General features: G+C 35.0%; 1 protein-coding gene across 3 annotated transcripts in view; it reads right to left on the bottom strand.

Annotated features, from left to right (window-relative positions):
* CEP170 (centrosomal protein 170) overlaps window positions 1-14,509 on the bottom strand; it is a 65,636-nt gene extending 51,127 nt beyond the window's left edge. For all 3 annotated transcript variants that reach the window (XM_062489205.1, XM_062489206.1, XM_062489208.1), the window contains exons 1-6: window positions 14,405-14,509; window positions 9,645-9,734; window positions 5,886-5,964; window positions 5,267-5,325; window positions 4,987-5,149; window positions 2,224-2,358 (exon numbers count right to left, since the gene is read on the bottom strand). In XM_062489205.1, the coding sequence (XP_062345189.1) occupies window positions 2,224-2,358; window positions 4,987-5,149; window positions 5,267-5,325; window positions 5,886-5,964; window positions 9,645-9,734; window positions 14,405-14,509 (631 nt within the window). The remainder of the gene's footprint in view (window positions 1-2,223; window positions 2,359-4,986; window positions 5,150-5,266; window positions 5,326-5,885; window positions 5,965-9,644; window positions 9,735-14,404) is intronic.
* Between the last annotated feature and the right edge of the window lie 856 nt (window positions 14,510-15,365).

The raw sequence follows: 15,365 nt of genomic DNA, 5'->3' as shown, positions 1-15,365 counted from the left end.
TAAGTGCTTGAAGAAAATACATAATAACTTGGTGAAAAGAAGTTCATCTTTTCATAGAGCAGAATTGTAGGCCGAAGTAGCCCAAGAATCTTATGGCTTTATAACTGCATGAAAACATTCAGAATGTCTTTTGCACACTTCTACAGAGACACAGCGCTCTGAGACTGCAGAAGTGTCCAAAAAAGCAAATGTCAACTCTTACATGGTTTGTCTTCTCAGACTCTCTGCCAATAGTACTAAAAATTATCTACAACAGTCAAAAACCAGACTAGTAGAATGTACAATTAATGTCTACTCAGAGATTAGGTGATCACAATAAATAAATAACTTCTCTATAAAATGGGATTTTAATTCTACATCCTCACAAATTAAACAGTTCTGCAAAAATGTCAGGTTTTGGCTTTTTCTCAGAAGTGTCTTCCTTTCATATAAGCTTTTGTTTAGTATGTGCTTTTTCAAACTGAATTCCACTCCTGCGGATTTATGAGTCTTTCAGTTTGAGTAAAAAAAAGCTATTCTTACACTCTTTTTAGATCAATACCATTCATAGGAGATACACTCATGGCTAAACAAAAGCAACAACATAAATTAAAGGGATTTGTAACATATATTTTTTAAGTACGAAATGTATTGGCCAAGAAGGCTTTGGGCCCAAATTTAGTTTTTCTATTAGTATATATATGGAAAACAAACAAATAATTCAAAATAATTTAGAAAATATTAATCTATTTTCTCTATTCAACATTCACCTTATGATGACTATGCTAAACAAATCATGTCAAAAATATCTTCATTACTGAAGTTCAGTCTAAAACAAACTTATTTTTGTCTACTACTGAAACAGTTGGCATCTCCATGATTAGTTTGAGTGAAAGTTGGAATCTTATTTTTCTTGGAACTCAGGAACTAAGATAGAAGCTAAGATAATCACATGCTTAAAAATCTCTTGATAAATACAAGAGCATGTAAACCATTTGCTGCAATTTCATGCTTCTGAAAAAGCAATTTAAAATTACAAAAAATAAGAACAGGCACATTACTAAATATAAGCTGGTATCTTGTGTCACACCTTGTTAATGGCATGGCATTGCATCAAAAGCACAGACTTCAGCATATTACTTCTCAATAATCCTGTATTTAATGAGGGAAAATGAATTTAAATGTTTTTATCTGGTTTATTTATATTAGTCCAAATCCTAATAGACTTTACTGTCTGAATGATGACAACTTGATAATAATATGAAAAAGGTCTTTAAAAATGCTATGGTAAAAAGCATATGGTAAAAAGTTAATTCCAAAGACCTTGCTTTTTCACTACACTGAAGTGTTCATTTCATTTGATTTACACATTTTTAGACTTCACTCCAGCTCCTGCAAAATATGATTCATGTTAACCAAGGCAAGTACTATGACAGGAAAAGAGAAATTCTGACCTCAATTTTTTAAAGTACTTTTAAAAACTGCAAACTTAAAACTTTTCAAGCTTAAATGTGTGTCTAAGGAGCTAAACAAACATGGTTAAATTTTGTCCTAACTTGATTAAGTTTTAAGTTACTGACTTCATTAGAATAGCAGCCACTTTATTTTTATGCCTGATGATAGATATAAAAGCCTAATTATAGGTACTGAGATTGAAGTTCTGGCAATACATACTGTGTCTAGACAAGCTAACTAATAAAAAGGTCTGTATTAGTGGGGAATAAGCATTACCAGTTTAACTTTAGACTACACAAATCTTTACTTCAAGACCTATGACATGCAATTCCCATTAATACAGCATTATTGAATTACAAAAGAGCGTGTTAGTACAGATAACTTTATATAGCTAAAAGTTAGACACAAATATAAAACATCACCATTTATTTTCAGAAATTATTTCAATAAAATATTCCTATGCATATAAAATAACATAGTAATTAAACTGAAAAAATAAAAGACACGCTGGTTCAGCTAATGTTATTCGCTATCCTTACTGATAGAAAATTGTGTTACATACTAGAAAACTGACATATTATATATGAAACTAATCTCTGTAAATACACAGTTTCTCGCAAAAATATATTCTTCAACTACCTCTTCTTTTAATAGGCTTTCATCTATGCAAACTGTGAAACTTCCAGACATTAATATCTGTTTAGTTCCTTAGTTAAGAATATAGACAGTTCAGTAAAGAGAAAAAACCAAAAAAAACCCAAATCAACAAAAATAAGACAACACACTTACCTGAAGCTCCTGTCTCAGGCATTTTTTCTTCATGCTTGCTATCTGGCTTACAACCACCTTTTTCATCAGCTTCGTCTTCACCCCACCAGGCTGGCTGTCCATACAAAGGTGTCCCACGAGGCATGGCAGAAATATCTATAAAATCAGCCCAAAGCAGAGGAACTAACTTTTCTGTTCAGCCGTGATATTTAGGTTAAAATCACATTAAGAGAAAGTTATTTGTTTGGATCATTTCTCCTGGAAGCTGAAGTGAAATGCTTGTATGCATTCGCCTAAATACAAAACAAACTTGGAGGCCAGACAACTGATCTGGGTTCTAAATATAAAAGCTTACTAATGACCTGATCAAAACTTCTGGCACAAATGTTTATGCAAAGGCAGCTGGCAACTCTAATTGTTACCTTGATATATCTGTAAATATTATCTCTTCTTTCAGTTTGAAATCACCAAGATAGCAATACATTCCTAAAAGCTGTTTGCTGCTATTTCTGTGAGAAGATTTTCATTCTTACCCTCAGTGACCTTTCAAGGAAATCTGAACTCACTGCATTAAAAAGTGATCAAATTATGCAATGTTGCCAAGGTTCCCAATTGCTGACAACTACTACAGAGTGCTGAAAGTTACCTTGTGTGTAAAATATTATTGAGCACAATCAGTTTTAGAAGGTTGGGGTTTTGTAAAGGTATCAGTTAAATTATAGCACAACTGAAAATGCTATACACATGGTTAAATATATTTAAATGCAAAAAATAAATAAGAAAAAAACCACTGATATGATTAAGATTTTGAATTTCATGATATATTGGCTAGGTTAGGTTTGATCTGATCTTCTGGAAGAACACCTCACCCTACAGAGATTTAGCTATTCTAGCATCATACAAATGTTATGAATATATTATCTGTTAAAATATATCTTAGGAGCATGTCTGTTACTTTACCCATTAGGAATATCAACATTTTTTCAGTATTTTATACACTTGCATTCCAAAGAGGATTTCATAGCCACGCAAAAGGTTTCAACATTATTTTAAGACATTAAGTACTTTCTTTTTACATAGCATTATGCTTTAGTCAATACTAAATTGTTTTTAAGAACTTGATGGTTACACAGTGAATTTCTGGATGCCTCATGCCTGAAGTGTTGCAGGACAGTCTGGATGAGGCTTTGAGCAACCTGGTCTAGTGAAAGATGTCCCTGGCCATGGCAAGGGCATGCACCCTAAGTGATGTTTAAGCTCTGTTCCAACCCAAACCATTCCGTAATTCTATTCCTGTGCACTGAATTAGCAATAGCGAACAGATATGCATTTATATAGCAATGCTGAGAGAATCAATCAACAAAAAGCTTCTGAGAATTGCATTTAAATATAAATCCCTATCCTCGACTGTTATTTTTGAAAGAGTAAAAAGAAAAATAGAAGATGTGGACCCCCCCCAGCCGTGCTACTTTCTGTACCCTTAACAAGATGCTGGATTAGAAAACAAAACAAACAGGTTAATTAAGTACACCACAGAAGCCTGAATGTGGGGAAGAGAATTCTTTGAAGTGAATCTTCTGGAAGAATAGATGAAACCCAACAAAACTGTACAGACTTGACCTAAGGAAATCAGACCTAGACAGTTCCATTTTAAGGAAACAATAATACTTGATCCCTTTCTTGTTCTTATTGTTATCTCCACTACACTTCAGCAAGCCTCATGCTGAAGTTCATCAGAGAATGGTTTGAGCTGGAAGGGACCTGCCACGGGCAGGAACATCTTTTGCCACACCAGTTTGCTCAGAGCCTTGAACACTTCCAGGGATGGGACATCCAGAAACTCTCTGGTCAACCTGTTCAAGTGGCTCACTACTCTCACCGTAAAAAATATCTTCATAACATTTAATCAAAACCTCTCCTCTCTCAGTTTAAAACCATTGCACCTAGTCTTTTAGCACTATCTGCCTGTGTAAAATACACTCTTCCTCTCTTTTTCCCTTTAGGTACTGTACAGCTGCTATGAGGTCTCCCTGGAGCCTTTCCTTCTCTAGGCTGAACAACTCCATCTTGTAGCCTGTCTGCTCCAGCCCTCTGCTCATCTTTCTGGCCCTCCTCTGGTCTCACTTCAACAGATTCAAATTCTTCCTATACTGGGGTCCCAGAGCTGGCTGCAGTACAACCCACATGAAGTTAAGACAAACACAGCAGAGCCACCATAACACATTAAATAAATATGCATTATGGTGTAGGAACAAGCCTGAAACTACAGTACCTACAAATCTTCAAACTACAACAGAACACTTAGGTTATATCCTGGCACATCAAGCAATGAATGCTAGGAACTACAAAACAAACAAACAAAACTCCCGCCCATTTAAAAAGGAAGAAAACCCCAAACCAACCAAAGGAAAAATAGTGCACTTGGTAATGGTGATGGTAAAAAGTGCAGACTGTTTCTGAACAAATACTTTCACTTAAACTGCAAAAACTAGCAATTTCCTGCCACAAATGCTGCAAGTTTGTGATTTGGGCAAAGAGACATTTAAAGATTTTACAAATACCAATTAAATCTCTCTTTAAAAATTTTCTTAACATGTGGATATTACTGTAAAAGATAGAAATTAACTGCCAAAATTTATTATTTACATCTAAACTACGGTTAATTGTTCACGTATATGAAATTTTTACTGTCTGCAGAATTTCACAATCATCCTACTGAAGCAAATTAACATCCTTTCCAAGTTTTTGTGCTTCAGCAACAACAAAAAAAAAAATCAACCTTACCCATTGATTTTTCTTCAGATTTCAGTGTTTCTGTAGTTTTGTGGTGCCCTTCAGCTGTGGAGTCTGTTACCTTGGACTCTGAACTTTTGGAGCTGCTTTGTTTCGATCCTTCTGCCTCTGAAGATTTTTGGGATAACTGGAGTTGGCTTGTGAATTTTTCATGCTACATGACATTAAATAGAGAAAAAACACACAAACCCTCAAAGAGTGGGAAAAAAACCCTCTATGTTATAATAACTATACAATGACAGAAAACCATCCAGGAACTGCACATTGTTACCTTAAGTGCTTCTTCAGGGACTCTCATCTCTCCCCTGACCACAGTAAAAAGATTAGTATGTAGGAAATAATAAGGAAAATACTGAAAAAAAATCTCTGAATTTACAAGAGGACTTTACAGAAAACAACAATTGTGCAGCTTATTATGCTGACAGCTTTCAGAATACATGACTGTTAGGATACTGTGCACTATCATACTCATCAAAGCAAATGAATTTATTTACTATTTGTAAACAGAAGACTGAGTGGATACCTTAGTGTTTTAATAACACAAGTATGTTTTTTCATTCAGTAGTTTGCTGAATAATTAATTGTAATTTTATCTGTTTGTATACAACTGCATATGATGCATATGCTTCTGTATTTGCCTCAAACAAAAGTAGTACTTTTAGCAACAAAGAAGATACACATTATGTTCTAAATCCTAATTGAAAGTCGAGGTTTCTTGTAGTGAGAGACAAGGAAATGTACTTTATCAGTAGTTCAGACCAAGGTAGAATATCCTAAACCCTGAGATTTTCTCTAATATAGGCATTTTTGTAGCAATGAGAACACTTAACACAACCATAATGCTAAAAAGACAAGTGTGTCCCAACACTGCATTTTTATGACAAGGATATCATAGCCAAATCTCAATTTATCTTCTAACTTCAGAGTGATGTATGTCTGTTCTGGAATCCTCACATCATTCACAAATGTCTGCAGAAATAAATGAAAGAAATAGCATTAAATTCCAAAACAATAAAATTTAAATAATTTAAATCATTTTATGCAAAAGTCTTCAGCACCACATGTTTTCTACTGGCGATTCACAAGGAAACCATAAGCTCAAATTGCCAGCTGTTTAACAAACTATGTCAAAAGAAAGGTTAAACACCAGTTGATAATGAAGTTGCAGACTGGCCTTGAAAAATTCCTTGCACATTTAATCTTGTTAGCAATATTCATGGAAGTGTTGATTAATGATCCCTTGAATTAGCACCTCCACTTACTATTTTTCTTGTAATTTGATTTTTCAAACCAAATTAACTGCCAGAATTAATTTATAATCATATTTGTACAGCATTTAGCATTGGATATGAGAGTTCTGAGGCAGTTTATTTCTAATCATTGTCAAAGGACTTAAGTAAAATATAGATGAAGTTAGTGCATCTCAGTAACACCAAAAATCAGTGATAAGAGTTCAGTATATTGCAACCCTAGAGGATCATCCTACTTCTGAGTTAAAACTTCAACAATACACATGTTTCTAAAGAAAGAAACAGTTGAAATATGCCATTTTATCACCACTCTAAAGTTGGAAAAACTTGAATAATTAAGTAAAAAATCTGAATATTTGAATGGTTGTGTTGCTTATGAGTCTTGTATTAAATGAACTGTAGTTAGAGAGAAACCATCTCCTTCCCCAAAATAGTGAGAGGATCTTCCATTTCATTTTCTTTTTCAAAAGGAAAATAATGTTTATTTCATTATTTTTAAAAACGTTTACCTTCTTAGAAAGCATCTTCCACGGGAAATAAGAATAAAAGGTACCGCTATTTACTGGTTTGTAAGCATGAAACTTTCAGTAATGTTTCAGGTGTATTTATTTCACTTTAACATTTTGAGAGTACAGGGCAAAAAACTTCTGTGAAGACTATCCTCAAGGAACTCTAAATTTTAGTGAACCAACAGAATTTAGGCCACCTTGCAGACATGTATGCATATATGAATGCATACATTTTCCCTCCCAGGTCAGAGTTCTGAAATTCATGTGCATGCATGGCATACCCAGCACAGAGTACTCCAAAATCTGTATGTGCGGTCTGCTGACAGCCTCATGCTCATGACTGAAGTGATGGCAAACAACAACCAAGTCTTAGTTACTCTGTCACTGGAGCTTTAAAATCTCATCATATGCTTTGGGATGCCAGACAAAGCTAACTTGAAAAAACTAGTTACTGTGTAAATAAGGAATCCTTCTCCCTTTAAATCATTCCATTCAGATGATTTCTAAAGTGTTTTCTTCAAATAGTGAGAGTCAACTGTCTTTAAGTCTTCATAAAGTTTGCTAAGCTTTTTACAATCCAGTCCTGAAACATCAGTGGGAAAGGACTTTGCTATCCTATAAATATTCCTGAGAAGAAATTTATTTAACAGGGCCATGAATTGTTAATACTTCCTCTGGTATGTTTTTGAGTTCACAATTCAAAGGAAAAAGTACAGCTGAATTCTACTAATAATAGGGAACTAATAATTACATACTAGCAACTGAACACATTTGCTTTCAAAAAGAGAAATTCCTTCCTCTTTTTTGTATGGAAAAAAGAAGAAAAACAACACAGTCCAGAATGAGCCACGACAGACTATCAGAAATAAAATTTTACTTCATGTAAAGCTTATTAAATTTACTTTCTTTTTTGAAATCTAGATGTTCAGGATAAAGACTTGTAGATTTAGAAGTACAGGAAAAATACCCCAGTAACCTTTTCACTGAACTGAGTGTGAATCAACCATATATATAAGAATATTCAGGCTTTAGGGCATCAGGTGCAATTACAGTTCAGCTTGTGAAATTATCACACTCATAACACTCAAAACTAAAATATTGGTATTAGTCACCTCCCCTTAAACCCTGAACTGTCTTGAGTGGTTAAAGTGCATTACACCAGGAATGGAGTAGACCTTTATATCTGTTCTCAAAAGAGATGGGACCAACTGGAGAGATGCAAATTAAATCTTTTGATGAAGAATGCAAAATAAGAAAGGGCAGAAGCTGCTGAAGCACTAGAAAAGGCACTTGGCTGCTAGGGAGGTGGTGATCTCACTGGGAACAGCAGCTAGACTAGAAGAACTATCACCTAGTCACCATATGGTACTGAGGCATTGTTCTGCCACACAATTAAGTAGGGTGTTACAAAAATAATGTATTTTCTCCATTAACCTGAAATCAGGTAAGCAGAGGTATGAAAGAAAAGCACAGTGGGAAAGTGATAGTAAGGAAAACACTGTGAAGATGAAGAGCAAGGACTGAACTCCTGAGACTTTATATTCCATGTCACAAAACAGTGGGAAGAAAGAGTTCCTTTGATGTCTCTGAGTAAACAGCTCTAAAGCAACTGAAGTTTCACCTCGAACTTGAGAATGAATTAGATGAAGTGAAGCAAATCACTGAAAGCTCTTTCTCAGAGGCAAATAAAGGAGCTGAATGAAGGCCTTTTAACATATATAACTATTAAATTCCAGTTTTGTGACAAGGCAACAAAAATCTGAAGGTATGCATACTGACTTATAGGAGTTACAGAACTAGGGAATAAAATCAAGTGTCTCGGCAAAAAAAAATTCTACACATTGAACTTATTTTTTATCACTGCTTTGAAACAGCACACAGACTTTGAAAACACAGAGGTGTATTAAATATTTAAGGACCAAAGTCCTTGTATGTCTACAACTGTTCAAAGGATACAGCCCCTCAGTGGTTTCACATGGAGTTGAGACTGACTCTTTGGAAGCTGAGTAAGTTACCTTAAAATACAGAAAAGCTAATAGGGACACTGACAGAGTTATTTCAAAATGCACTTCAAAAGGCAGTAACTTGCAAGTTCTTCTTCATCTTCTATTTATTTAAGCACTTGATAAAAACTATTCACCATCAGTAGCTTTCTAAGTATTACTCAAATAAGCAGTCACAGATGAACTCATGATTTAATTCCGTACATATTCATGACAGAGCCAAACATTTAAAGTTATAAAATAACAACCATAACTAATGCAAATACAAAGTTCATAAAGAAGTATCTAAAGGGCTACAAAATTATGACAAAGTTACTATGTTTTTAATAATTTGCTGTAATATCAAAACTTATAAAAAGTGATGCTTTTAGCCTTCTGAATATGTAATTCCTAAAAAAGCCTTAGAACATAAAATGTCATACAAAACTCTACTTTTCCCATAACTTTGGATTTTTTCTTCTATTGGTTTGCAATTACTTGACACAAATTATTCATAGAGATTATAACAGGAGAATAAAATCCGTAAAATAAAATCCGTACCATAATTGTAAATTTTAGAAATTGAAATATATTGGGGCTCTTAGACCTTATATTCAGGATTCTGCTTTTTTTTTAACAATTCTGAAATATCTAAGTATAACCTACTTTTTTATTGTTCTAAGCTTTTCCTACTGCCAAGGCCCTCTTATTACTGGAATTAATGCAATGGTTTAAAAAAACATGCAGTGGAAAAACCCTGCAAAGACTATGCTTTCCTTTTGAATGTTCCGCCCCTTCCAGTCTTGCATTAAAAAGGTATTAATGTACAATTAATAATGGTTTGAAGAAATCCCAAAACAAATATACAGAACACTACGGGGAACTATCTATTTCTAATGTTAACTTACCCCGTTCAAGCTGCCCAAATCCTTCACCAGGTGTTCATCTGTAGAGGCATCATAGTTGAGTACAGCGTGTTGCTTGTCCACACTCCGTGACTAAAATATATTTAAAAAAAATAAAGGATTTGAAAGCCACATGAAGTGGTTATGGCTATTTCTTAGAACAGTCTGATTATTTTCTTTCTACATAGCACATTTATTCAAACTGTATAAAAAAAGATAGTCCCACATGCAAAAAACACAATCTCTAACCCAACCCCAGGTACCCATAGCAAAATTCTAAAACTAATTCAGAATAACTGTTTTCTTAATCTTTCCCTAAATATGATGAGTCAGATCAAGATATATCTTATCCAAAGGTCTCATTTTTTTTCAGTCCAGCTCAGTATGACTGATGTTTAATCTAGTATCATCAACTTCACTTTATTTCTTACCCTCTCTCTCCCCCCCCTTAATTACATTCATCTTTCAAGACATGACTATGATTCCAGGGTGTTGCTGTTCTCTCTCAAACATACTACTTCCTGTCATGCATTTGGGATAATCACGATAGTATACAAGCAATCAAAGTGTTTCTCCTTGATCTCAATTTCCTGAACTAATTAGCTATAGCCTCTTCACTAAATGTCTGAGCAGTTCCTGAATTACTATTCCCATCAGTTCTGACTTTCTCAGTCCTTCCTTAAGCACTTCAGTATCCGTTTATTTATTTAATGAATTCTTTATTTCACATCCAAACATCACCACACTGATGAGGAACAATCCTTGCTACAATTTCATCCAAGAACAGCAGCTCTCTAACAGCCAAGTCCCTCTTTCAGCACTCACTCCTGGCCAAGTGTTTGCAGCCTGAGCTGCTGATGGCAAGCAAGAGAGCTGGGGCTGGATGTGTCTCCTTCATGCATGCATATGGTCAGCACCTGGACATCTTCAAGAGTTCCCAAGAGAATGGAGACCACAGCTCATCTTCTCCATCAGCCCCCACTCGATCTCATGTTTGCCAGTAATTCTGCTGGTTCACTGTCACAACATGACTGCACAGCAGCAAACTCCTTCCACTAGCATTCTTCCTAATTTCAGCACACATAACTGGTACTCCTAAGGAAATGTTTACTCTTATTGTAATCCCATAGTTATCACCTTGCTCCTTCTTCATTTCTTGAGACTTGCTACTATAATTTTCCTTATTTTCAATATACTTTCTCATTCTTCTTTTCCATTTTATCTTATGACTGCTTTGCTTTCTGCTCAAAGAAGTGATATCAGTGTTCTGCTTATACTTACTATTTTAAGACTTTTAATTTTGCTCTGCATTTCTGAGGGCTGTAATGGGAGGGGTCAGCATATCAAAGTGGAGAATTAGGAAGAGACAGACAAATGAACAAGTTCCCTGCCAATATAAGCAGCACTAATATACTACATTAGTTAAGTGTTTTTAATGGCAGATGAAGTCACAGCAACATGGTTCATTTTCTACTAGCTTAGAAATCTTTCAAGTGAAAACAATCTCAATACAATGAAACTCACTGATGTGCATGTTCTGCTGAGCCTACAATATCAATCCCAGATTACATTTTTCCACATTCAAGTGGAACCACTGCACCAAGAATTACCCTAATTTTACCTTGACTATTGAAAAAAAAATTGAACTTCTCTCAACCTTGTTATTCTAATACATACTATATTATGAATCCTTTATTTAATTATCTTTATGTGCTACATCCTATTAAAAATCAGTTAGAAAAGAAAAAAAACACTAAAAGATCCTTAAGCTTCATGATACGGTGTCACATCATCTGAAATGCTAAGAATGATTACTCAAGTCTGCAGCTTTTACAGAAACACTGGAGATTCTGCAGAACATCACAGTTCTCCTCAGGTTGAGATTACTTGCATATAATTAAACCTTTTATTAATTTCAGCTGATCTTTACAGGTGCAAAGACTACAAGTCTTTTGAATGCCTTTTTTCCTTTGGCTTTGTTATTGCAGCCTTCCAATCAAATTTAAGGGTTTTTAAAATTCCTTCTTGTAAGACTGCAGTGCCCTGGCTGGCAGCTAAACACCACACAGCTGCTCACTCACCCTCCACTGCCCAGCAGGATGTGGGATAGAACAAGAGCAAAAGGAAAGAACTCATGGGTCAAGTTTCAGCAGCAAAGAGGAAGAAGGAAGAAGAAGTAAAACAAATCAAGTGAGAAGAAGGCAATCACTTCCCACCTCCCACAGGCAGGCCAGTGCCCAGATGGTCTTTAAGCAGTGGGTATCTTCCTCAAAGCCCCTCCCTCAGTTTTCATTGCCAAGCATAACAGATTATTTGTCACAGAATATCCCTTTAGTCAGTTTGGGTCAGCTGTCCTGGTTGTGCTCACCCTCCACATTTTGTGCACCCCCTCAATGAAGTGTGTGTAGGAGGAGCAGAGCGAGAGAGAATGCCTTGAAACTGCACACACACTGTTCAGCAGCAGCCAAAATAGTGCTGTGTTATCAACAGTGCTTTGGTCACAAATCCAAAACATAGTACCATAATGGATTCTAAATGTAAAAAAACCCCACCAAGCAGCCAGATCCAGTACAAAGATTTATATATATGCCTGCAGAAATAAGAATCACAGAATTACTGCAGTAAGAGCCATATGAATATAAAGAGGAAAATTCTACCATCAGTTTTAAAAAAATTGTAACTTGTGTTATTTTTAGATAGATACTCTTCAATCCAGATTACTAAGAAAATATTCAGAATACAGAAAATAAATCCATTCTTCTTTGCAAATAATTCTGATATAGTGAATAGTGTAAATTTCTTTTTTCTTGGAAATTACTTCTCCATCAACATTCAAAAATATTTCTAACCATAAAGGTGAAAGAAGGAGAAAATGTAGTATTTATCCACAATCAGGTTGATGCAATGGAGCAGCTAGCTAAAGAGGAAGACTTCACATTATGTTTGAACATATTTACAAAAAAAAGGCAAATCTGTATTCCGAGACACAAACAAAAACTCTTGGGTTAGGTAGAGTTCTGTGATCTATCAAGCATGAAACAGAGTAGACATTCTTTTCATTAAGGCATTTATAACATGTTTTCTGTCAAGCAATTATGAAAAAAAAGCATTAAATTCTGATTTCTTTATCATGCATTGTCCACATGCTTTGCAGTAAGAGAACAACCAAGTTGTCAAGAGTGGAAAGGAAGGTCTTGTACAAAGAACTATACATGCAGAACAAGAACACATTATTAGCTTCTCCTTTGGTGGGTTCCTCCCCCTGCAGCACTATGTGGTGTTACAGTCATGCTGGCATGTAGACCTAAAATAGCAGCAGGCTAAAAAATATTCTTGAAAACCACCAGGCCTCTTGATTTTTTTCACTAACTCTGAAGTAAATACACAACAAATTATGTTTGTAAATAACTCAAATCTATTCATTAATCAAAGAGGCAGCTACCTTAGAAGGTGAAGTTCTGTACCACAAAAGAATAATTGCTTCTCTCTAAAGACTGATCTATTACAGATGGCATAGCAGACAAGAAAGGAGACACTCCCTCACTTATAGACAATAGACCTCTAAAACAAGTTACTAGTAAAATATATGCATTTTTGGATTATAACCTACTGGGCAGGAACCAGTGGGGTGGGGCTTTTTGGTTGCTTTTCTTTTGTTGTTTCTGATGCTGATGAGTTTATCTGTGTGCTTGTTTGTTTGGGCTTTTTTGAATGCTACCTACATAAATTACCAAGACTTCATCCTTTTTGTTGCTAAAGAGAAACTAAGAGTATTTTCAACTGCTTTCTAACATCAACAATAAGATATCTGAATGCCTTCTGAGGCTGAGAGCCAAATGCACTTTATTAGAGATACAACATTGTGAGTTATAAACATAGAATTACATCGTTAATCATTTTATCTACATGTAAGATTCTAATTTGGCCAATAATGGCTGCATACACAACTTCTGGAGACAAAAACTGTAAAACAAAATATTTTATTGAATGGTAGGAAGGGTTGAGAATATTAGTTTTGAAGTTCAATCTTCTCAAGATCACTACAGTAAATGACAAAAAATTAAGAAACTCCCAAAATACTACCATTAGTTATAATAAAAAAATAAAATTAGAAAAAGGCAGCTCAGAGGACTACAGCTTTGGCAGGGCAAAGTGCATGCAGTATGGCTACATAACAACACAACTACACACATCCAAGACTTCCACAGAGTGATCCTCAAAGCTGAGGAAGTTACTGAAGGATCAAGCTATTTTGACTTGTGTATTTTCAATTCAACTGAAACTGAGTCATTCAACTTCCTTAGAGATAGGGAAATACTATTCTCTACTAATTTCATTTTCCTTTGTACAACAGTGTTGTACACTGGGGGCAGTGTTACTTCAAATCATGTGACTAAATTAGATTACAAACTGCTGAAAAAAGAAGGCTCCTTTCAAAAGCATCCAGCTCTCTTAACATTATCACATTTTATGGAATGCAGTCTACTTACTTTATTGGTCATATTGCAAAACTTATTTCATCTTCTATCCTTGCATGCTGCATTAGACGTGTATGAAGAAAATGTCATTCTCTGTACTTAAGCAGTAACTGCATGATTGACAGCAATACATTTAAACTAATTTTTTTTCCTAAGGAAACAAAAGATTCCTCAAAACAATTTCTCCCAAATATCTGGGGAATTTATTTTTCAAAAGGAATGCATGAAGTTGGTGCATTAAGTTCATGATTTGAGCAGCTGCACATGGAAGGCTGAAGCAATTACCTGTAACATCAGCTCACAGTCATCTCTTCCAACAAAAATCATTTCTCGTGGCAGCCTATGTCGGGTGCCTCCACTGCTCACCAAAAACCAGGATGTTAAGCTCATTTTCTGCTTAGCTGATAAATCCTTGGCAAAGCTACGTCATCCTGCAGTGAGAAAGAAAGAGAAACAGAGAAATTCGTTTTAGTTATTTTTAGCTACAGTTTCTGCTCAGCAAACACTGTGAGCAGAATACAAAAAAGCCTCTGAAAAATACAGCATTCTCAATAGCATGTGCTGAATCCAGCAATCACAGGAAGCGACAGGCTTCAGATTTACATAGTCTCAGGCTCTGCCTCATGCAGCCAGGAAGATTTAATTGGCAATCTGCAAAAGGAACAAGCAGCTAGCTAATGCCAAAGTTGTATGTCAATTATCAGAAAACTTTTAGCATTTGACTACTTACTATCAAGATAATTGCTACAACAATGCTTCACTATCACAACCAATAAACAATGTAGCAAACATTCACAAAAATACAGCAAGTAACATGCACCTGTGTTATTACATTTCCTGTGAAAAAGAACCACCCCTTCGGATTTTAAGCTCAAGTCCTCTGTACAACACCAAATCAAAGGAGCTTTAAATTAATTGAATTTTTGCTCTTATTTAATCTCAGTTTTCCAGGATAAAACATGTATTTTGGAAATTTAACAGTGTGCATTTAGCATTCCAAACAAAGCAGAGCAAAATTAACAACTTAGAAGTTATCTGTAAGTACTGAATCCAGAAGAAGTATTCCTACAAAACTTTACCTTTATTTATCAATTAAAGCCCAACATACACCATAAACCAGAACTAAAAATCCACAGCTATTTAAGATGTCATAAAACTGCATAAAATCTATTACGGAAAACTTCTTCACATAAATATTATTTACTTGAACCTGGACAAAAATATGATTAAATATCTCTTCAGAGTA

This window comes from Cinclus cinclus, chromosome 3 (genome assembly GCF_963662255.1).
Source record: "Cinclus cinclus chromosome 3, bCinCin1.1, whole genome shotgun sequence".
In the NCBI taxonomy this organism is placed as follows: domain Eukaryota; kingdom Metazoa; phylum Chordata; class Aves; order Passeriformes; family Cinclidae; genus Cinclus; species Cinclus cinclus.
This window is presented reverse-complemented; position numbering and strand designations above follow the sequence as displayed.